The 25,073-nt window shown below is 41.0% G+C and overlaps 1 protein-coding gene across 3 annotated transcripts in view; it reads left to right on the plus strand.

Moving 5' to 3' along the window:
• Nucleotides 1-25,073, plus strand: part of HTR4 (5-hydroxytryptamine receptor 4) — a 637,984-nt gene that overhangs the window by 410,960 nt on the left and 201,951 nt on the right. For all 3 annotated transcript variants that reach the window (XM_089671102.1, XM_089671101.1, XM_089671103.1), the window contains one exon: nt 21,065-21,633. In XM_089671102.1, coding sequence (XP_089527228.1) covers nt 21,065-21,633 — 569 coding nt within the window. The remainder of the gene's footprint in view (nt 1-21,064; nt 21,634-25,073) is intronic.

The raw sequence follows: 25,073 nt of genomic DNA on the forward strand, positions 1-25,073 counted from the left end.
ACACCTTGCTTGACTGGACCAACTTCAGACTGAAATCCGCCAAGAGAGACAAAAGTGACAGCGATTAGTTAGATATGACTTAATCCATTTCAGAGCCAATTCTGAGACTCCAAATATGGTTACAAAGTGAAAGTGTAAAGGATTGGGGTTTACAGTATCAAAGGCAGAACTACGATCCAGTAGAATAAAAATAGTTAGTGAACCAGAATCAGATTCTAACAGAAGATCATTAGTGACACCCTGTCTGTCACACCCACCTGTTCCATGTTCCAGCACCCATTCTTGCCCTAAGTTTGCAGCTGCTGTCTTTTTGCTTTTCGCTTCCACTGGCACTGCAGCCAGTCAGAGGGGGTACTATCACAGAAAACTTAGAAGCAGTTCTCTCCCTGCTTCAGTGATCCCATGCACCCACCCATGATCCCCTGTCTACAACCTGCTCCAATGTGATCCTGTGCACCCACTGCCTACAACCTGCCTCAGTTTGACCCCATTCACTCCAGCTTGCAACTGGCTTCCAGTAACCTTGAGTGACTCACAGCATCCCAGCCTTCCTGCTGTGACCTTGTATGTTCCCTTGCACACCTACCTGCTTCCAGTGCTCTAGTGTGTCCCTAAGCACTCCAGCCTCTACCATATCCCTGTAACCTTGTGTACTTCTGCCTGTGTTCTTCCCCAGTGACTCTGTGACTCCTGCCTAGACCCCACTTGTCCTGAGATCCCAGGATTCTTGTGCCACAAGAGACTCATCCCTGACAAATCGTACTCAGTCTACAGTAGTCTTCATGCTCGAGTGAGTCAGAGGGCTGCAGCCTGGGAGCCATCAGCAGTCAAACCCATCTCCAAAATCAGGATCCCTGGTGAAGACCAGGCAGCTCCTTAATACCTGGTCTTGGCCCTTCTTAGGACTATCAGCTTCAGAAATGAGCTCACTCCTGCTTCCTCCATGGTTTTTGCCACTGTCTGCCCCAGCTGCTATAACCAAAGCCTGGTTAGCCAGTCTGCCCCTTATAAATATATGCAGTGCCTTGAAGAAGCATTCATAACCCTTGAAATTTTCCACATTTTGTCATGTTACAACCAAAAACGTAAATGTATTTTATTGGGATTTTATGTGATAGACCAACACAAAGTAGCAAATAATTGTGAAGTGGAAGGAAGATGATAAATGGTTTTCACAAATGTTTACAAATAAATATCTGAAAAGTGTGGCGTACATTTGTATGCAGCCCCCTTTACTCTGATACCCCTAACTAAAATCTACTGGAATCAATTGCCTTCAGAAGTCACCTAATTAATAAATAGAGTCCACCTGTGTGTAATTTAATCTCAGTTTAAATACAACTGTTCTGTACATTGCACTTGGTGATGTAAGACTTGGTTTCAGCTGCTCGGGCATAGAAACCCATTCCATGAAGCTCCGTATGCACTGTTGTGCTAATCTGATGGTCACACAAAGTTTGGAGATCTTCAGCTATTGACTCTGTAGACAGTTGGCAACTTCTGCACACTGTGCAGAAGTTCAGCATGCATTGACCCTGCTCTGTCATTTTACGATGACCGTGGAATATTAAGTAGCAAGGAAATTTCACAGATGGACTTGCACAGGTGGCAACCTATCACAGTACCACGCTTGAACTCACTGAGCTCCTGAGAGCAACCCATTCTTTCACAAATGTTTGTAGAAGCAGTCTGCATGCCTAGGTGCATGACTTTATACACATAAAGAAAAATGTATAAAAACAAATCATCACGGCTGAATACTCTGTTTGTCTTGAGAGCATGGACTTGGTGTTGTTGGGCATCCTCTTTCTCCCAGTATTGGAGGGGAAGAGACAACGCTTCTTCAATGGGATACCCAACACCTTTCAGAAAAAATACCTTTCATCAGGGGAAGATTAGAGAAGAGGATGGTAAGATTTAATTCTACAATATAATGAATAGCAATAAATAGCAATGAGAATTCTGTGCACATTAAGTTGTATACATAAATCATTTAGTGTTCAATGAGGTATATACCATCCAAGACATATGCAAATACACCAAGATTCACTGCATCCAATTAAAAACATTTTGTCATCATCCATTAACACCTCAAGTGGACCACCAGATGTGGATCTCCCCGAGAGGTCCAGAGGGTCCCACACTGAGGTTGCCCTAGCAACACCACATTCAAGCTGGAAACATCTGAAAAACAGCTAATAAATAGAACACCTATTTCAAATGGCATATAAAGATTATCCAAAAAGAGGCACATATAAAAATATCTAGGTCTCAAGTCAGCCAGCCACCCAAAGAAGATTCTCATTTATTTACAATCTATCGTGATGAGTAATAACAAATAAGTGAATCAGTGTATTAAATAAAAATATATAAACAGACATTTATTCTCAATGGTATATGAGGGGTTGAAATTGCCCCTACATACGGTGTGTATCCCATTAAAGAAGCTTTGTCTCTTCACATCCAATACTGGGAGAAAGAGGATGCCCAGCAACACCAAGTCCTTACTTTCAGAGTATTCAGCTGTGATTATTTGTTTTTATAAATTTCTCTTTGCTGTGTATGATTTTATTATATTGTAATAAAGTGTTTTTAGATTTTATCTTAGCCAATTATTGTAGTTGCCTTTAAAATCCCACGTTACCCTTGTGTGGAATCTCAGATTTCTATATACTTTTGGGATGTTGGCAACAATTTAATGACTTTTATGAGTGGATTTTCAAGAATATATCACACTAGAGGTAGACTAGAATATGCATATTTCAGTTTTGTTTTACAATTTGACTAAATATGCAGTTTAATTATATTAATAATATTGCACCAACAATTTATGCCATGTTTTACAAATTGTACAATCTCATCAGTGCCTCCCCTGAGCTTACAATCCTAGTGCCCCTACCTCATATACTATGGCTAATTTGGACAGGCACCTACCAGCATGTCTTTCAAGCGTTGGAGGAAATCAGAGTACTCAGAGGAAACCCACACAAGTACAGGAAGAACATTCAAACTCAACTGCAGGTAGTGCCTTAACTGGGATTTGAAGCAAGGACTCTTAACACTGCAAGCAGAAATGCTAACCCCCAATTACTATAATAGCTTACACCTGAAAGAACAACATTCTTGCTCCTCGATTTCTGGATATTATTTGTCGAATTAACATGCAGCAGCTTATTGTTAATTTAAAATATGTTTTCCAGTTACTGCTAAGCCCATTACAGAAAGTAATTTACCCAAAATATTAACAATTATAAATCCAGGCCAAGAACTGAGTCACTTCACTGATAGCACATTGGTTTAATAGTTTCCTTACACTGTGTTCTATGCTTCTTCTATAAATACTGCACGTTTAAATTGTCAGATAAGCATTAAATTAATTTCAGAAATGTATTCAACTGCTGATATAAGAATGAGTCATTAAAATGAACCAGAATCAGGATGTTAAAGGCAAAATCAAAGCCTTCTCTACTATCATAGTCTAGGCAACACTTGGATCTGTGTGATTGACAGTGGGAACAAAGGGAGAGAATCAGAAGGATTATTATTAACAGGGCTAAAGGGAGTGCAGCAAGCCTAGCAGAATGTTCCCTGAAACTGTTACTTCCCCTCTCACTCATCCCTGCAGTTTTATTCACAAGAAGAATCACACAGAACAAATTAAATTGAATGTATTACCTGTTCATTTTTGTGTGATACATTACAGGATTTGAATATACCTGAGACCTGCAATTTAAATTTTTAAGCAGATACCAATTTTAATAATTAAAATAGTAGTTTTAGTGATATGATATCATTTTAGCGGAAGATGTAACTGAAGAAATGCATTGCCAAATGAGACACCCCCCTTTTTTCAGTTTACATTTTGTGTCATAAACTGTGTATACTAAATAGGCCATCAGTCTTTAAAGCAAGAACACTGGAGTAGCTATAGTTACATAGTTACATAGTTAGTCTGGCTGAAAAAAGACAAAAGTCCATCCAGCTCAACCATTAAAAAAATTACCTATAAATGATAGTATCCAGTTATATTCTGTGTATCTAGGAAAGAATCCAGGCCTTTTTTAAAGCAATCAACTGAGCTGACATTTATTCCACATTTTCACAGCTCTCACTGTGAAGAAACCTTTCCATGTTTGGAGATTACATTTCTTTTCCTTCAGATGTAAAGAATGCCCCTTGTTCTCTGTGATGACCTCAAGGTGAATAGCTCTACACCGAGTTCACTATATGAACCACTGATGTATTTATACATGTTGATCATATCCCCCCTTAATCTACTCTTCTCAAGAAAGAATAAATTCAGTTCCTCTAATCTCTCCTGAGTTGAGCTCCTCCATGCCTCTTATCAGTTTGGTTGCCCTTCTCTGTACTTTCTCCAGTTCCCAATGTTCTTTTTGTGAATTGGTGCCCTAAACTGAACTGCATATTCCAGATGAGGTCTTACTAATGATTTGTACAGGGGTAATATGATATCTCTTTCTCTGGAGTCTATACCTCTGTTAATACAAGAGAGGATTTTGCTCGCTTTAGAAACCGCAGCTTGGCATTGCATGCCATTATTAAGCTTATGATCTACCAGGACTCCCAGATCCTTCTCCACCATTGATTCCCACAGTTGTACTCCCCCTACCTCATTTGCCACATAGTTGCCCAATTACACAGAGCATTGAGGTCAGCTTGTAAGTTGAAGACATCCTGTAAGGACGTTATTCCACTGCACATCTTGGTGTCATCTGCAAAGACTGAAATGGTATTTTTTATTTCAATGGTTTTTATTAATTTTAATTTTAAACAGTATAAAACAGAGGCAACAAAACATGCCCACGCAGGGGCTATCAATTGCACCGATAAAAAAAAAGCATAATAAAGAAAACAGTGCTCTAACTCCAACAAGGCAAAAGGTACGCCCACGCAGGGGCTATCAATGGCACATAAGTTACAATAACATTAATGTAACTTTGACTATAACAGCTAAAGGCAGCTGTCCACTGTCACAGCAAAAACAAACAAAAAAAGAGAGAAAGAAAAAAAACAAAAAACAAAGAGCAGGGGTCCAAGATCGCCAATACCGAACGCCAATGCCAAACGCCATTACATCCCCAGACTAACCGGGGGGAGCATGGGAAAGGCATATTGCAACCACGGCTCCCATATTTTCAAAAATTTACGTTGGGAGTCGTTGTATATACTCGACATCTGCTCGTTGAGCATCATAGTGGTCATCCGATCCCGCACCCCCTGAAGAAGGACAAACGGACTCTTCCAGGCCTGAGCAATTGTTCTAGTGGCTGATAAAAACAAATAGGAAGCCAACTTCTGCTGATGAGCCAAGAGGCCTGGTATGGGGCAATGAAGCAAGGCATACCGTGCATCCCGACGTATGGAGAAATGGAAAAAAGTGAAAAGGAGACCAAACACACGAGACCAAAAATGAACCAGTCTCGGGCATGACCACCAGATATGCAATACATCGCCACGATGGCCACAACCCCAAAAACATCGATCACTACAGGCAGGGTTAGCCTGGGCCAAACGAGCCGGAACCCAATACCAACTAAACAATACTTTATAGGCCGCCTCCAGCGTGGTCGTGTTAAATGAGCATTTAGCTATGAGTGGCCAGGCCTTATTCCAGTCCTCCGGATCCACAGCCACTCCCAGGTCGCGCTCCCACTAAATAACATATGAAAGAGAAGTATGCGACGAGCGTCTGTTCAGAGCTGCATAAAGAAGGGAGATAAGGCCTGGGGCGCCCGGACGCTGCTGGCAAAGCTGTTCAAAGGCAGATTTCTGGTATGGGAAAGCAGATGTGCCCCACAGCGAGAGCAGCCAGTGCCGCAATTGAAGGTATCGAAAAAATTCCACTGGGGGAACATCCCAGGATTCCCGAAGAAAATTCCAGGTGGGGAAGGACCGAAAAATCAAAAAGTGTTGCACCTGTAAAAAACCATTAGCTACCAACCAAGAAAACGCCCTTGGGTGATCTAAACCCGGTGGGAAAAGAGGGTTGTTAACAATCAGGAAGGGTGACATCAGGCCGCTGGTGTAACGTACCGAGTCCCAGACTTGTAAGCCATGGAGCAACATCAGACTCAGCAGCCTAGGGCGCAGGGCAGGGGGAAGCCATAGAAGCGTCGACGGTGCGATAGGGGCACAATTAGGTAGTTCCAGCAGGACCCAGAGAGGAACATCAGAGGAAGTGTGCAACATAGACAGCGGGGCAATCTGGGTCGCCTGATAATACTTAGTTACATTAGGCACCCCAAGACCACCCTGGAGTCCATGAGCAAAGAGCGTATTTCTGGAGACTCTGGGGTGCTTATTGGCCCAGATAAAACGCAGAAACTTTGCCTGAAGCAACTGAAGAAAATGAGGGGGAACCCGCACTGGGAGTGTGCAAAAATAATATAACAATTTCGGCAATATGGCCATTTTCACCGAATGAACCCATCCTATCCAAGACAGGTGCAGAAATTGCCAGGAATGCATAAGAGAAGATAGAGAGCTAAGCAATGGATAATAATTTGCAGCAAAGAGGGAGTCATAGGTGGGGGTCAAGCGAATGCCCAAGTATTCAAGAGAAGAGGAAGCCCACCTGTAAGGGAAGTGGGATTGTAGGCACGAAACCAAATCTGAAGCCAAAGTAATATTGAGAGCGACAGTCTTATCCAAGTTAATACGGAGACCCGAAATCAAGGAAAAGCGCTCAAGAACCCATTGCAAATTAGGAAGCGTCGTCAGAGGATTAGTAAGAGTCAAGAGGGCATCGTCCGCAAAAAGGTTCAGCTTAAACTCCTGTCCCGCGTATGGAACCCCCGATACATTGCAATTGGTCCAGAGCGCTAAAGCCAGTGGCTCAAGCGCCAGGACAAAGAGCGCCGGGGACAGGGGGCAGCCATGTCTCGTCCCTCGCCCAATAGGAAAGGGATCCGAGAAATACCCAGCGTATTTAACGGAGGCCGAAGGAAAAGAATACAAGGCTTGAATCCAAGAAAGAATAGAATCCCCAAAACCCCAACGAGACAGCACAAACCGCAGATATTCCCAGGATAGAGAATCAAAGGCTTTGTATATGTCTAAGGACAGTAAGAATCCCGGGATTTTCCGCTGTTGCAGAAAATGTATAAGATGGACCGCCTTACGAACGTTATCACCCGCCTGCCTCCCAGGGACGAACCCTACTTGGTCCCTGTGGACCAGGCTATGCATATATTTATTGATGAAAAAACTAAGGATCTTTCCCAATATCTTCAGGTCTTCATTAAGAAGAGAGATGGGCCGGAAGGCTTGCTGTTCCTGTACATCATCGGTCATCTTAGGAATCATGGAGATATGCACTCTAAGCGCATCTGGAGAGGGCAAGGAGCCCTGTCGTAACGCATTAAAATAGTCAGCCAAAAAGGGCGCCAACAGGGCCGAGAATTTCTTATAATAGAGACCGGAGAAGCCATCGGGACCTGGGGCCGCAGTGGACCGCAAAGATTTGATATAGCTTGGAGCACTTCCGGTATGGTAACACCGGAGTTGAGGGCCACCTGTGCTGCCTCGGATAATCCAGGAAGATGGAGATCTTGAAAGAATGCCTCTGCTTGAGCCACAGGGAAGGGATCTGGTTTAGCGTAGAGGTGCGAAAGGAAGTCCGAGAATCGGGAAACAATCTGCTGGGGATGAAATGGTATTTTTAATCTCAGACCCTATATCATTTATAAATATATTAAAAATTAAGGGTCCCAACACCGAACCTTGGGGTACAGAACCTTGGGGTACACTACTGATAACCCTAGACCATTCAGAGTATGAATCATTAACCACTACTCTCTGAATACGATCTTTTAGCCAGTTTTCTATCCAGTTATATACAGATTTTTCCAAGCCTGTAGATTTTACATTACACATTAGCCGTGTGTGGGGAACTATGTCAAGTACTTTTGCAAAATCCAAGTATACCACATCCACCACCACCCCTCTGTCCAAGGTTTTGCTCACCTTCTCATAAAAAGAAATCAGATTTGTTTGACAACTTCTGTCTTTCATGAATCCATGCTGTCTGTTGCTTAAAATACTTTTTTCCAGCAAGAACTCATCTATGTGGTTTTTTATTAAACTCTCCAGTATCTTCCTATAGAACTATAGAAGTTAAACTAACAGGTCTATATTTACTTGGTAAAGATTTTGACCCCTTTTTAAATATTGGCACCTTACTCCAATCCAGTGATACTATGCTAGTCATTAAAGAGTCCCTAAGAGTTAGAAACAATGGCTTTGAAATTACATAGATCAATTCTTTAAGGACCCGTGGGTGTATGTCATCCGGTCCAGGTGCTTTATTCACCTTTATGCTGTCAAAATATTTTTGGATCATATCAATTGTGAGCCACTGTGGATCATCTGGAGCTGTGTCAATACCATCCCCATGATGGACAAGAGCTCCTTTGTATACACAGACCTGAAGAAGGTATTTAATAAATTTGCCTTCTCTTTGTCCCCAGTCACCCACTCTAGATTATTTTGTAAAGGGCCTACTTGCTCAGACCTGACCTTTTTACTATTAATATATTTGAAGTATCTTTGGGGGTTGGTCCTGCTATCTTTTTGCAATCTGTCTTTCATTTTCAATTTTTGCAGTCTTTATTTCCTTTACAGCCAAAAGTATAAGGGCACCCCTCCAAATTATTGAGTTCATATGTTTTCAGTGAACAATACTGTTAATTATAGAACATACTAATATATTTTCACCACTACCAACTGTGTCAACAGTTTTTAAAAAAGGTCCTTTTCTTGTTCCAGCGTGACTGGGCTCCTTTGCACAAAGCCAGGGCCATAAAAACATGGTTATATAAGTTTGGTGTGGAGGAACTCAAGTGGCCTGTACAGCCCTGACCTCAACCCTATTGAATGTCGATTGAAAACCAGGTCTTCTTGTCCAACATAACCAATTAACTTCACAAATGCTTTTATAGGTGAATTGACACAAATTCCCACAGACAATCTTATGACATATCAATGTCCATGGTTTTGGAATTAGATATCAATCAGGCTGTATTAGATGTGATAATCAGGATTCCACAAACTATTATAATATATGCTATTGTAACACCATATCTGCACAGTGGCTTCACATTTTTAAACATTACAAATGTAATTAAACATTACAAATGTACTTGCTGAATATGCTGAGATTTTAGGTAATTCCTATTGGCCTCACTACTCCTATTGGGCAAGAGGTTTCATATGCAATGATTGTACAGGGAAGAAAGTGGAGTGGCATTGACCATGAACCTTTCTGTGATGTGGCCCTTTCCCCCACAATCTACATGCAGGGATACATACTATTATGGACAGCCCATCTATTGTTAACAATCAGGAGCTGCCAATCATGTGACAGCTAATCATAGCAGTTACATGACCGGAAAACCTGTCATTGCCTCCCGGCATTCAGATTGTCTTGAAAGGTCCAGGGATGACAGCAGAAAGTGTTTAATAGCTACGTACACTCCAGATGCATGAAAACAAAATATGTCTAATGCCATACAGTTTTATTTCTTTCTAAAGCAGCCAAATTCTAGGTAGTAAGCCTGTCTCCTCTTAGCATTCTGCAGAATAGGACATTTACTCTCTGTGATTTGGTTGTCATAACAGCTGCTGACAAGACCTGTTCTTGTAATCACACTGGAAAGGTCTACACATTAAAGGTCTATTTCTAACCTATTCACATTGTTTTCAATTAATCCCTGATGAAGGGGGAATTTTTGGACCCCCCCCCCCCCAAAAAAAAATGTGTTTGAATTGCAATGAATTCATATCTGGACCTCTTTAGAAGTGATGTGGTGCTGAAATTTACATTCGTGTTCAATTCTGCAGCTACTGGCATGGACAGGCTTCTCTATTCTGACTGTCGCTGCTTTAGAGAGAAAACAAACTGTAAAAGTTTGAACACCTTTTGTTTTGGTGCAACTGGAATTTATTTAGCATATTTAAACTTAGGGTGTTCACTGGCCTGGAAGTACAGGAGGCTGAAGGCAGGAAAAACAAAAGAGTACCTATGGTTCCAGGAGAGCAGTTATCCGCATTGGATGTCTGGGACTGGTGTCTCCCAGGAACATAGTCTGTAGGACATGCAGATGGATCAGTTCAGTTGGCAAGCACAAACATGGTCAGCAAACAGGCAAAGGTAAGTACTGATGTGGTGGCAATCAGGGACATTGATGATGGTTGCACTGGTTCTGATTGCACAGGCACTGGTGTAGTTAGTGATCAGGAATATTGTTTCTGGCTGCACTGATCTGGTAACATTGTTACTGGTGTGGCAGTGGTCAGGAACACTGTTGATGGCTTACACTGGTCTGGAGACACTAGGACTGGTGTGTTGCTCATCAGGAACACTGTTTCTGGCTTGCACTGGTCTGATGACACTGTGACTGGTGTGACGATAATCAGGAACACTGTTGCCTGTTTACACTGGTCTGGCAACAATGAGGACTGGTGTGACAGAAATCAGGAACACAGTTGCTGGCTTACACTGGTTTGGAGAAACTGACTGGCGTGGCGGTGGTCAGGAACACTGTTTCTGGTTTATACTGGTGTGGAAACACTGGAGACTGGTGTGGCAGCAATCAGGAACACTTTTGCTGGATTACACTGATTTTATGATACAGGGACTGGTGTGGATCAGGAACACTGTTGCTGGCTGAACTGGTCTGGTGACACTGCGACTGGTGTGTAGGCAATTGGGGACACTATGACTTGTGTAGTGGTGATTGGGGACACTGTGAGTTACTGCACTATTATGGTGACACTGGGACTGGTGAGTTGGTGATCAGGAACATCATTGCTGGTTAACACTGGTCTGGCGACACTGGTACTGGTGTGGCAGCAAACAGGAACACTGTTGTCTTACATTGGTATGGTGAAACTTGAATTGGTGTGATGGTGATCAGGAACTCTGTTGCTTGCAGAAAACTTGTCTGGTGACACTGGTTCTGGTGTAGTGGTGATCTGGAAAACTGTTGCTGGCATACACTGGTCTGGCAACACTGGGGACTGGTGTGGAAGCAGTCAGAAACACTTGCTGGATTACACTTGTCTGGTGAAACTAAGATTGGTGTGGTAGAGATCTGGAACACTGTTGATGGTGCACACTGGTCTGTTGACACTGGGACTGGTGTAGCTGTGATCAGGAACACTGTCGCTGGCTTATACTGGTCTGCAGACACTGTGACTGGTGCACCAGTGATTAAGAACTGTTGCTGTTTTACACTGATCTGGTGATAACGTGACTGGTGTTGTTGGGAATCAGAAACACTGTAGCTAGCTGCACTTGTCTGGTGACACTGACTGATGTGGTGGTGACTGTACTGCTATCCACAGCAGATGCAGGGGGTATATACAGTATATATATATATACAGTATATATAATCCACAGAAGTGGGTACACCCCTCACATTTTTGTAAATAATTTCTTGTATCTTTTCATGTGATAACACTGTAGAAATGACACTTTGCTACAATGTAAAGTAGTGAGTGTACAGCTTGTATAACAGTGTAAATTTGTTGTACCCTCAAAATAACTCAACACACAGCCATTAATATCAAAATCACTGGCAACAAAAGTGAGTACACCCCTAAGTGAAAATGTCCAAATTGGGCCCAATTCGCATTTTCCCTCCCCGGTATCATGTGACTCGTTAGTGTTACAAGGTCTCTGGTGTGAATGGGGAGCAGGTTTGTTACATTTGGTGTTATCGCTCTCATTCTCTCATACTGGTCACTGGAAGTTCAACATGGCACCTCATGGCAAAGAACTCTCTGAGGATCTGAAAAAAAAGAATTGTTGCTCAACATGAAGATGGCCTAGGCTATAAGAAGATTGCCAAGACCCTGAAACTGAGCTGCAGCATGATGGCCAAGACCATACAGCGGTTTAACAGGACAGGTTCCACTCTGAACAGGCCTCGCTATGGTCGACCAAGGGAGTTGAGTGCATGTGCTCAGAGATAATATCCAGAGGTTGTTTTTGGGAAATAGACATAGTGCTGCCAGCATTGCTGCAGAGGTTGAAGGGGTGCAGGGTCATCCTGTCAGTGCTCAGACCATGCGCCCCTCAAATTGGTCTGCATGGCTGTATCTCAGAAGGAAGCCTCTTTTAAAGATGATGCACAAGAATGCCCACAAACAGTTTGCTGAAGACAAGCAGACTAAGGACATGGATTACTGGAACCATGTCCTGCGGTCTAATGAGACCAAGATAAACTGATTTGGTTCAGATGGCGTCAAAAGTGTGTGGTGGCAACCTGGTGAGGAGTACAAAGACAAGTGTGTCTTGCCTATAGTCAAGCATGGTGGTGGGAGTGTCATGGTCTGGGGCTGCATGAGTGCTGCCGGCACTGGGGAGCTACAGTTCATTGAGGGAACCATGAATGCCAACATGTACTGTGACATACTGAAGCAGAGCATGATCCCCTAGCATGATTAGCTAGTTCAGCTCTTAAGGCATACCTAGTACGTCCAAAGAACTAAGGGTTATACACAAACTAATGGCTGTGTACCTTGTCTCCTCAGCCGACTCACGTCGTGAAAGTGATCCAGCGGCTCCATAGCCAGCAATCACTTTCACTGTGCAATCAGTGCACATCCACTTGTGATAACAATAAAGGTAAATAAAATAAAAACGGTTAAAAATCTATAATAAAATGTATTGAAAAAATTAACCGTAATCCCTGTTGCCCTTCACACACCCCCAAACGCACACCTGGGGTGTGCACCTGTATATAAACTGCAATAGTACCACATTCGTGAGGTATCCCTACAAACATCAGAGTAACAGCAATAATTCTAGCACTAGAGCTCATAGTTAACTCTAAACTGATGAGTAGCGAAGGCTTTTAAAGTGCCATCTATGGAGATTTTTGGGTACAGTAGTTTTCTGAGATATTATGGGCAACTTTAATTTTAAGACTTGACATGTTTGGTATCTATTCACTCAACACAACCTCATCTTTTATATTTTAACAAAAAGTTGGTTATTACATTGTGTGTGTTTGCACTAAAATTAATTTTATATCTTCTCTTGAAAATGTGTGGATATACAGTTGCACAAATATCTAGCAATGGACACAATTGCAACTACTATCTTTTTATTTTACAGGATCTCTGCTTTCCGATCTAAGTAATTTTATAGCCATAAATACAGATTTTTACATGTGTGAAAAAATGAAAAAAAAAATGCTCTAAGGCCAAAATGGTTAAAGTGGTTGCAAAGGCTGAAGGTTTTTTTTACCTTGTATTAGGTAGAATAGCTTCTATTGTCAGCCCTCCCCCCCCCCCAGCCCCCCTAAATACTTACCTGAGTCTGACTTCGATCCAGCACTGTGCTTCAGAGCAGTGGTGCAGCTCTCTCCATCAGGTACTCGCTTCCACTTGGTTGGAGGCCAAACTGACGAGAGAGCTTCCCTTGCGGCTCTGGCCCGAGCACCCCTGAAGGTAGTGACAGAGGTGCAAGGCTCAAAGAAGCATGGGTACCAATAGCTTGGTAGCAGGTAATTGCAAGGGTCAGAGACGTAGTCAGGATGAGCCAGGGTCATACATGATAAGGCAGAAGTGTGGTCAGGTAGCAGGCCGGGTTCAATACCAGAGAAGCAAGCAGAGCAAGGTCCAGTATCAGGCTGAGGTCAGAACCAGGGAAGCAGGCAGAGAATAGTCAGAGACAAGTTAAGGTCGGTATCTAAATCCATAGAGCAAGGTCAGGAATGACTAGCTGGGTCAGCAACGGGAGATCAGCCAGCATAAGCAGGAACACAGGTCATGGGGAAGCTGAATAACATCCAGCGATTAGCACACACCAGGATCTCCTTTAAATAGACCGCTTGGCGCCGATGCACGCTGGTGCACAGAGACACGCTTATGTGTTAGTGCATGCTGGATATTAGCTCATGTGTGCTGATAAATGTGCATGAGCATTAGCTGTAGTATTAGCATTAACATTTGCTTTACTAGTATTAGTCCCCTGATGCTTACTTGAATAATCTCCTTTCATGCATTCTCCCGGTCTGCTGGCCATCTCTTCCACATCTTCCTGGATTCCTTGCATGCTTTGCATCTTCTCCTCTTCTGTTTACTTCCAATTTGTAAGGACTTCATATCCCATGGTACCTTGCTGCTTGCAAAGCAGGGATTCCTGTACTGAAACTCCTCCTCTCAGTACCTCTGCAGTTCAGAAGGCAGACTCTGTGAAATGTGTGACACAGCAGTGCCTACTCACATAATGTAGTGAATACATGTCATGGACTTCAAAGAAGTAAATGTGTGGGGATGCTCTTAAAGTAAGCTTACAAATTTCAAGATCATTCAGATTAATAGGAGTTGTCTAGAAATAATTAAAATACAATATGGAAATGAATGATTTTATATTTTTTGACCATACGCTTTAAAGTGGAAGTAAAGGCAACACCTAATCTAAACCTAATCTAAACCAACTCGCAGCCACATTTTAACCTCTTCCTGTCCGGCCCATGCCAATAAACGGCCAGGCAGGAGTGCTGCTGATGCGGGTGGACATTTCTAAATGTCCCCCCACATCCATTGCCTGTGCCCGCTCCCTGGGAGCATGTGGCACTGCAATCAGTGCCCATTGTGTCCGGAGAACACAGTGGAACACAGATCACTGTATGGGATCTGTGTGATTCATGTGATCAGTGATTGGCCAGTATTTCTCAATGGCTGCAGGAATGCAGCCAGTGAGAAGGAGAAATTATTGCTTTTACAGCCTTTATCAAAAAGCAATCAGTGTAAAAAAAAGAAAACAAAAGTAGTAGTTGAAAATTATAATTTTTGGTTATAAACTAAATTGTTTTTGTTTTGTTTTTTTGTGCTGAAAAGATAGATAAATACACTTTGGCTAAGATTTATGAAGAAAGATTATTTGCAAAATGTTATAAGAAAAAACTTTTCAAACTGTTTGGTCTTTTTCATTTATATAGCAATAAAAATCCAAGTGGTGAATAAATACTACCAAAATAGTCTTATCTGTCTCAAAAAAAATGCAAAAAAAATCATATGGGTACAGTGTTGCATGACCGCACAATTCTCATTCAAAGTATGATAGCACTGAAAGTGGTTAAGCCTAACCTATCTAGCCCTGTAAAGAAAAAAATTGCTATACTTACCCGTTCTGCAGCCGATCTGGTTTCCAGAGGCATGCTCTGTCAGGGCTTGAAATTTCCACTTATGGTGGGGGGCGAGTGTGTCCCCCAGGGCCGTCTTGCTGAGCAGGCTCGGAGCTCAGGCCGGATCTGTCATTGGCACTGGGAGCCATCAGACTGCTCAATAGCTGAGTGTAGTGAAAGCAAAGCAAGGAGTGTGTGCTGTGCTCTCTGCCTTCCCCTAGAGTGCAGTACCCGGATCTGTCAGTGAACAACGAAGTACTGCAACTTTTTGTGTGTATGCATGTACAATTGTACATGTGTCTGTGTGTGTACATGTGTCTGTGTGTGTGCATGTAGATGTGCGTGTTTGTGTGTATGTACATGTGTCTGTACGTGTGTATTTCTGTGTATGTACCAGGGACGGACGGACAACTCATGGTGCCCCCCTGGGCAATAGGGGATCATGGGGCCCCTGTGTCCTTGCCCAAACTCAAAAAAGCCTATGAAAAAGGTACCAGGGGCATCTCATGGGGCTCCCTACTGGCCCCGGGCCCTCGGGCAGTGCCCGAGTTTCCAAATGGTCAGTCCGCCCCTGGTATGTACATGTATCTGTGTGCATGCGTGTCTGTATGTGTATACGTGTGTGTGTGTGTGTACACGTGTCTCTGGCGTGTGTGTACATGTTTCTGTGTGTGTGTATATGTACATGTCAGTGTGTGTGTACAGGTGTCTGTTTGTGTGTGTTTGTTGGTGGCATGTAACTCTAAGACCTGGCTAGTAGCTCAGGACTTGAAATTGTAAGCCCTGCTCTATGTGCTGGAGACAGTCGGCAATGGCTGGGAAATGCCTGGAAACTGGCATCACTCATAGAGTTACTATGGGGCTTCTGTTGTCACCTACCTCTCCAGCACACTCCAATACGCTGAAGCTGCCGCTGACAGTTCAGTGTGGGACCAGACTGGAGTGGCTGCCGTAAGTATATTGATTTTTTTTTTTTTCAGGGCTAGATGGATTAGGCTCAGAATGTGGCTGAGAGTAGGTTTATAGTTCATTAGGATTTGCCTTTACTTCCACTGTAAGTTGCAGCATGGTTTTTGAGTTATTAAAGAATCTTATGAAAGCATTCTGAAAAGTAACTTAAAGTGATTGTAAACCCTCACCTTGTAAAGCAACCCATTCAGTTTAAAATATAGAAATAAAAGGCAAAACATTTGAGTATAGTTATAAAAACATTATAAATACTTTTTTCCTTTTTTTATAAGTGATCACAATCCCTCTGTCCTCAGCTGCTTAAGAGCTGGGGAGGAGAATCAGCAGGACCCTGAACTTCCCAGTTAAAGGTTGTGCAGGGGGAGAGTGTCAGAACACGTTTGATCTTTGAAGGAAAGCACACTGAGTTCCCAGCATAGTTAAAGAACTAACCAGATTGTGCTCTTGTGCTTAGTGTGGTCAGTTTGATTTCACACAAAGGAAGCAATACAAAAAGAACAGGATAATTCTTCATACAGGTACAGGGTACAGCAGGCATATGAAATGTTGGGTTTACATATTCTTTAATGAACAGTGCATAGCAGGAGGATGGAATATGATGAAATAGGATCAGTAAATTAGTGAGAGGAAAAGTAGAGTGGGTGGAATAGCATGCACCATTGACGAGGCAGTAAAGTAGATGCTTGAATAGATTATAAGAAAATATCATAGGAAAGGTTTCCCTGCAAAAGTTTGACAGAACCAAGCATTTTCTACTTATTTCTACACTAAGATTCAGTAATTGTCACCTCCGTGAGGAATTTCAATGGTGTGATCTTCATTAAAAATAAGGAGAAAAAAATGAGTAATGAACCATAAAAGCTGCTGTTTTTTTTTTAAATTGCAGTTTACAATATGCATATCACATCTTTCTCCTTACTAAATTCACATTCCATCAGTCCCATTCCTTCTGTCACATCAATTTTCATGAGAGCCGCTACACAAGAGATTTGCAGTAGTACAACTGATTGATCTCATGATCATGTAATGTCACTGTTTAGTCTCCTAACAGGAGTTATTGGCGATTAATCTCTCCTTCTATTCCATAGACCTAAAAGAGAATAGGAGATTAATAGCAAAAAAATGGCCCATTTAGGAGACTGTTGAGTGATTTTTTTTTTTTTTCACAACTATGTATACGCATGTAAAATGAATCCAATGACACTAATCATATGCAATGACCAGGTAGTTTCCTGCAGTATCAATTGATAGTGGTTTTTCACAAGAAGTTTTCCTGAAAAAAAAAACATTCATGTAGCCCAAATCCTAAGGTATATGCATAGATAAAAATCTTTTTTTAATATAATCTTTATTTTCCTTATACAAACATAAATTAAATGAAAAACAATTCACATTACAAAAAACATAAAGATACATTACTCTTTTTTTTTTAATCTGGATGGACTGTGGAAACAACCCATCAGGTTTTTATTGCTGCCTGTGTCCCCTTTAATGAGATTCATTCTCTCTTTGTCCTGGTGACCATTATCACTGGGACTGAAAGTGATGGAAGGACCAAAATTTGGAGCTTTCATAAGAACGAGGATAAAGGGGAAATCTTTTAATAGCAAAAAATACATTGAGCAGCTTTTAATCTTTCCTATGCCATGCAAAAAAGTTTGGCTATACATACAAAATATTCCAATGTTTGAGATTACCATCTTGTTTATATATACGGTAGATCTTTTAAAAGACAATGAGGCTGGATTACTAAAGAAATTGACAAAAACAATTGAGTACTGTCCATGATACCTTTTTTATTTTCATTAACATTCAAAATTTCAGGACAAGGTTTTGGGGTGTATCCCCTTCATCTAAGGTCTGATTAGTATTTAAGCACCTCAAGAAAAAAAGTATGTAAATATTCACTTAATTTATACAATCATGTAAAAAGCAAATTTCCTAATCACTTTGAATACATGAACAGATCCTTTTCATGTGATTGGATAATTGAAGTGAATATTCACTCAATTTTTTCAGTTTGTATGCTCGACATCTTTAGTAAATCAGCCTCAATGGCATCAAAGTGTGGCAATTAAAGTGACTGTCATAATTTCATGATACCAAGCAGCAAATAATATGAAAGTAGCAGGTCAAGTTGAAAACTCTTTGCCCACTCTTGTCATAAGTGCTAAACAAAAAAAGAAACTACTTTTCTCTGGAATTTTCATTGAAAACTTGGCAACAAAAAGTGTTGAAGGACAACCAACATGTTTCATAATTGACAGTCACCTCCTTGCTTAAGTATGTCAACTATAAAACGTGTCAGAATATCTTTTACACTGACTACTTGCAGTAAGATGTCAGGTTTTTAGAAAAGTTCCAGTGAGCAGCAGAGGCTATGTGTGGATACTTACTTTGTATAATCCGTTAAAGCTGAATTACAGGTAAGCAACTAAAAACATAGTTAAAATACATTGGAACCTGCCAAATGATATGTAATTCTGTGTAACAGGCCTTTTATTTCCCTTACCAGACAGCACAGACAGGTCCCTACACACCCTAAAAACCCTGTAGGTAACACTGCAGTTGAACAGTACAGACTGGTCTGGTTCCTTCCTCAGCCTCTTTTTGGATGGATTATCTCTGCAATAATTCTGTAGAGAAGCTTCCACTATTGCACAAGCAGCACCATGCAAATCCATACAAACTGCTTGACTTACTTTGCTGCCACTTCATCTCCTAGTCAAGTGCAACTGTGTAGGGGTCTCCAAACTATGGCCCTCCAGCTGTTCAAGTACTAAAAGTCCCATCATGCCTCTGTCTCTGGGAGTCTTGCCTGTGGCTGTCAGTCTTGCAAGGCCTAATGGGACCTAAACACCTGGAGGGCCATAGTTTGGAGACCCTGAAGTCGATATTAACCTCCCTAGCGGTCTGATTATGTCCATATTTCTGTGCTCAAAGCGGTACCTTTTTTTGCATGGAAATATGTATTTTTTTTATTGTATGCCTGAAATTTTTAGGAATAACTCACTGAAATCTGTCCGAGCAAGAGTCTAGTAAACATCCCGGGTATGTTAAAATTTGAAACACGAAATCATAAATTATAATTTAATAAATAATCATAAAAAATAATATAATAATAAATGTAATTCAATAATATAATCAAACCAAAAACACTGAAATTTGAAATATAGTGCCAAGTTCGCACATCAATGAGCAAAGTCGCAAAATCGTTTTCAGTGTCTGATGACGAATTTCCCCACGAATCGTTATCACTCAATTCTGCAAGTAGTTCTAATTTACTATCGCTGTTCTCTAGCTGGCCTAAAACCGATTTTGACCTAAAGGGAAGCTTTTTGGACGCCTTGGACGTTTCTCAGTTTCCAGGCAGAAAGAACAGTAAAAATGTAGGCAGGGCACAGGACAAAGCACTAGGGACAACATGTATGTGAAATGGTTTGATACAGTAATGTTTTACTATATTATTTTAGTGTATTTAGTGAATGTCACTTTGTCATTTTCAAATTCCCTGCCGTTCCGTCCCCGTACGTCCCGACGCTTGCAGGGGATGGAACCCAGAAGACAGATGCCAGCTTCCGCCGGAGGACATTACAGGGGACACTGCAGGAGGGACATCGCGGGAGCGCAGGACAAGGTAAGTGAAGAACAAATCATGGAGCAGTGCCGCATGGTATTCCTGAGTGTAGATCGGAGTTACCGCTTTTGGTACTGCAATTTTACTTTGAGCTACACTCGGGAATACCGCCAGGGAGGCTACAATATAACTATAGACAAATCATTTTTTTTTTTTTTTAGTTTTGGATAGAGTGGAAAGGGAATAGAAAGCTGGTCAGTTTTTATTGCTGTCTGTGCTGCCGTTAAAGAGATTCACCTTCTCTATTTGTCCTGTTTACCATTATCCCTGAAAATGAAAGTAAAATAAAATCCCATATTTTGGGTTGTCCCCAAAAATGTAATAGAGGGGAAATCTTCAAATGGTGAGACTAGTTGTGGTGACCTGAGGGTCCCCAAGGAATTCCCTTAATTTGCAGGGATTTCCTCTCACTTCCTGTTGTGACTATGAGACAGATGGCAAAAAAAGATCTGACAGGGGCTATAACCCCCCTTACTCTATCCAAAATGAAAACGTTGCCCATAGTTGTACTTGAAAGTGTTACTAAATCCACCACTCAGTCTGTATATGCAGTAAAGCTTGCTTGTCCTACTCACTGTGGAACCTAAGGGGTTCTGTGTAAAAAGGATGTTTGATCCTGTCTTCTCTTATCCTCCCCTTCTTCCACTGTTCCCAATCCATCTGCTGATAGTACAGAGCTCAAGGATTCACTCTGCAGATGCTCAGTTTAGTGTGTATTGCTAGAGAGTTTTTTTTTTTTCTTTGGAAGGGTGCATTTGATCAACACAGGGCCAATCACCACTGTCCAGACATAGGTTCAGGGGCTATGCAGTCTCATAGGGCAGTCAGAGCAGAATAAAAACTCTTCCTACAAGCTTTAACTAGTGCTCAGCTGGACACTGATAGAAGTCACAAGACTGCTATAAAATGCCGATGCGAAAAGGTTTTTAGCAGTTGATATTTACTAAATTAATTGCATTTCCTTGTTCTGTGTAATGTGGGAGACCAGATATAGTGATTGCAGAGTCCTAGGTTTATTAACACTTTAAGACAGAATAGGGTGAGTGTGCTAGTCATAAGTGAAAGTCATGATTCTTTTTTAATAAATTCCCGGTTGGATTGAATGCTGGCTTTTAACATCTGTCTATCAGATGTATTGTGTAACTGGCTAATGAAGGAATATGGGGAATAATTGGTCTACAATAATATTTTCATTACTTATTTTATTGTTTGTTTTTCCATTGATTTTCAGTACATTTAAGTACATTTTGAATTTAATGAACCCATAAAAATTCTCTTTTTCATCCTTTTCTTCCAGATAGAAAAGAGAAAATTCAGCAAAGACTCAAATTCAACATATTGTATTTTTATGGTGAACAAGCCCTATGCTATAACATGTTCAGTGGTAGCTTTTTACATTCCTTTTTTCTTGATGGTACTTGCTTACTACCGAATTTATGTCACAGCGCGAGAACATGCCAGACAGATCGGAGTATTACAGCGGGCAGGAGCGCCAGCAGACCATCGACATCAGCATCCTGATCAGCACACCACTCACAGGATGAAGACAGAGACCAAAGCTGCTAAGACATTGTGCATTATAATGGGCTGTTTCTGCCTGTGCTGGGCACCATTTTTTATCACCAATGTCATTGACCCTTTCATAAACTACAGTGTACCAGGGCAGCTTTGGACGGCTTTTCTCTGGTTAGGCTATATTAATTCAGGGTTGAACCCTTTCCTCTATGCCTTTTTGAACAAGTCTTTCAGGCGTGCCTTCCTCATCATATTGTGCTGCGGAGATGAGAAGTACAGAAGGCCTTCCATACTAGGACAAACAGTTCCCTGTTCAACCACAACAATTAATGGATCCACACATGTTCTAAGGTCAGTACTCTCTATTCTATATAATAATGTTATCAAAACCCCTTATGAACTTGTTTATCCATATGACATGCATATGACTCCTACAGTTCCAATCATCATTCAATCATCAACGGACCTCAGAAACATGGAAAAGGAATAGGTTTCTGCTTAATCCTATGTGGAAAACACCGCAAGTACTCACAGGAAACCAGTCTGGTTTAGCCCTAGGCCTAGCCAGGGTAGCTGTAATTAAAATGTCCAGATTTAAAGCCAAAACTTTTTTTTTTTTTGTTTGGTTAGAGTATGGAAGGGTCAAAGTCACTGTCAGATTTTTATTGCTGTTTCTCTGCTTTGAAGGGTCACGCTTTCTATTTGTTCAGGTGACAAACTTCCTTTCCCAGGACATTCTGGGAAATAAGACCTTTTCCTCTAGGTAGATTGCTTTTCACTTTTTTGTTGTGTTCTGTACAAGAATCAAAGGAAATTCAACTCAACGGAACACAGACTTCACGGGTCTCTACCCAGGAACAAAAATGCAGCTTACTATATATTGCAGCTTTTCAGTTCTTAGATACGGTGGCATTAGTTTTGATTTTTAAGGATGAGAATGTTTTTAGTAAGTACAAAAAATGCTTGTTGATCCTGTCAGAAATACAATGTTTTTGTCACTTCCTGCAAGATGAATTGAAAGCAGAAACATTGCTGTCTTCCTTTTCTAAAGTACTAATACCCCATCCTCATATAATAGACATATTTGAAGCTTGAGTAACAACCATGGCTCCCTCTATAGACACAGTGGAGGAGAGAACATTTCCTCCGTATGACAGGAAGTGTGTCATTCACAGGATCACTAGAAAATAATGAGAAAAGTGTAATGAAAAATAATGAAGCCACCACATTAAAGACCGGTAAACTGCAATATATCCTTTTTTTTGGAGTTAACTTTAAAGTGTACATATTTTAAGCCAAAACTTTTTTTTGGTTGCTATGCATAGAGCAGATAAGAGTATAAGGGTTATTTTTTGCTGCCTGTGTTTTGATGAGGATGGGATATGCTCCCTTTAGTCCCTGACCTAGAGAACCAACAGGCTATAAGGGGAGGTCTCTCCAAAATGAATGGAATACACACATTAAAATTTTTTGTTTTGCAGGGATGCATGTCCTAATTGGACGATTTCCCTTCACTTTTGGATCTGGCAACACTAACAATTTGGAATCCCCATCACTTTCTGCTTCAGTAACACTGGTCAAATAGAGGGGTAAATCTTCCCAGTGGGAATACAGACAGCAATAAAATCCCAACGGGGGGCTATCCCCTTCCAACACTAAATAAATGAATGCCTTTACATACATTTTAAAAAAGTACATGGGATTTACCTATCCCTTGCTCTGTACAAAAATTTTGCTTTAGATATACTGTATATAACCTGTAAACAAGGACTGTTATGGTTGATCTGCTTCCTATTTGTCAAGTCAATTATCTTATTATACTGGGTCAGGCCTTGGTTCTGGAACAAGCATGCAGTAAGTGAAGTAACAGTAGTCATAGCACCTGACCTGCATACAGATTCTAGGCCAGTGACTCAGACAGGGTTGAACTTGGAAGATGATTGCAAGGCAAATGACATTTTTAGAAGGAGAGGTCAGCAACAGCAGCCACCATTTTCTTTTGGCATAGATTTCCTTTAGGTAAGACTATTTAAACTGGTTTTCCTCATGTAGGATGCAATCGAAAGCAATTCATGCTTCAAATTGGGCTCTGTAAGTAGAAAACAGAAAAAAAACCCTGAAGTATCATCAAGGACATACAAAGAGCACTTGTATATATGAGCCTTTCATCTCTGAGCTGAAGCTTTGAAAAATAATCTTTTGTAGTAATGTTTATTTGTTTCTTAATTATGTTCAAGAAGAGCCCCAATAATTACCAATTGTATTTAAATTGAACTAATATATAACATTATGGACAATTTTAAAGGGACTGTATCACTACCAAAAAATAAAAAAAACAGTTGCCCGAAAGAAGATACTCCATTACTCAACTGCTCCCAGTGCTCATATTTGTACTCTTACAGAGCTATGGCCTCCAGCATAATCTTAACATCCAACATTTCTGGGAATGACTGATGTCTAGACCCCTATGAGTGTTGTTAATCCATCCTCCGCCCAACATGACTACAGAACACAATAGTGGTGTAGAGACTGGTAGATTAAATAACAATGCCCAGCAAGGCACTCAGATATCTAACACATTCTGAAGTGTTGAATGCGTTCTGCAAGAGTGCAAGAATCTATGGAATGGGCAGTGGGATAAGTGAAAAGTAATGTTCTTGCTTTTAAGCATTTTTTGGTATCAAGGTACAGTTTATGGGGTCCCAATGGGGATCCAGACAAGTTTGATTTTGTGGGGCTCGTCCGTAGTCCTTCTCCAATTGGCTCAGAGTCCCCTTTCCAGGGCATGGGGGATGAAAGTCCTTTTGTCTCCTGAGGCTGAGCCTATACCATCTGAGTCTCCTGAGCCCCCCAAGGACAATCGTATGCTGGAAGATATAGAGCTATCTGATGTGGATGCAGATGAGGATATAGCTACAATTATCATTGAAGAAAGGAAGGAACAAATTGAACCTTCTCCTCCATCTCTTAAAGACACCGCAAGTCCGTAGTCCCATTTTATACATTGTAAAAGATAAATCCCCAAACTGCTGGTGTTTTCTTAAATTTCACATACTTAGCACTCCTTCACTCCTATATTCAATAAGCTTTAAAAGCTGTAGATACTAAAGGTAGAATATTCCTAAGAGTTCAAAATCCATCAGATACTAAATATGTTATGTGCAACAGAGTGAATGGGTTTGTCAAATTTCACAAAACCCATGTGTTCCACTTTTGGTTTTATGCTTTTGGGAGCTATATTCATTAAAATGAACTTGTAATTTGACTACTACCTTCTATGTTCTCAAAGCTAGCCTGAAGGGCACTGCCTCTTGAAGACTGGAATTTAGAAATACCGTAAATTTTAAGACTTAGTTTAAAGGTGGTAACATACTTTACTGCCAAATTAGTTCTTTTAGGTAAAGAGGGACATGTAATACTTCACTTAATAGAACTCTAAGTGCCAGCTTAGACAATCACTAGTGGCAAGTTCTGTCACAAGGGACATTGCATGCTGCCAAAATTAGCAATTACAAAAAAGTCAATTCAATTGAAACCTACACATTGAGATTCTAATATGTCATTATTGCAGAGTATGTACTGTATATGTATATAAGCCTTCGACAGAGGAAGGGCAGTGTAATCTGTACAGTTAGATGTAGATGGGTGATAAGGCTAGTTTAGAGGGTGCTGAGTACCATTCAGTAAATCTGTAAATTTCTGGATAACAAGTACTGAAATGGGGATTTTGACTGCAGGATAGCTTTAATGAACACTAGTTTTTGACGGGGCAGTCCATCCAAATGGACTGG

Source organism: Staurois parvus, unplaced genomic scaffold, assembly GCF_062004578.1.
Source record: "Staurois parvus isolate SC_StPar_1 unplaced genomic scaffold, SC_StPar_1.0 ptg000099l, whole genome shotgun sequence".
Taxonomy (NCBI): Eukaryota; Metazoa; Chordata; class Amphibia; order Anura; family Ranidae; genus Staurois; species Staurois parvus.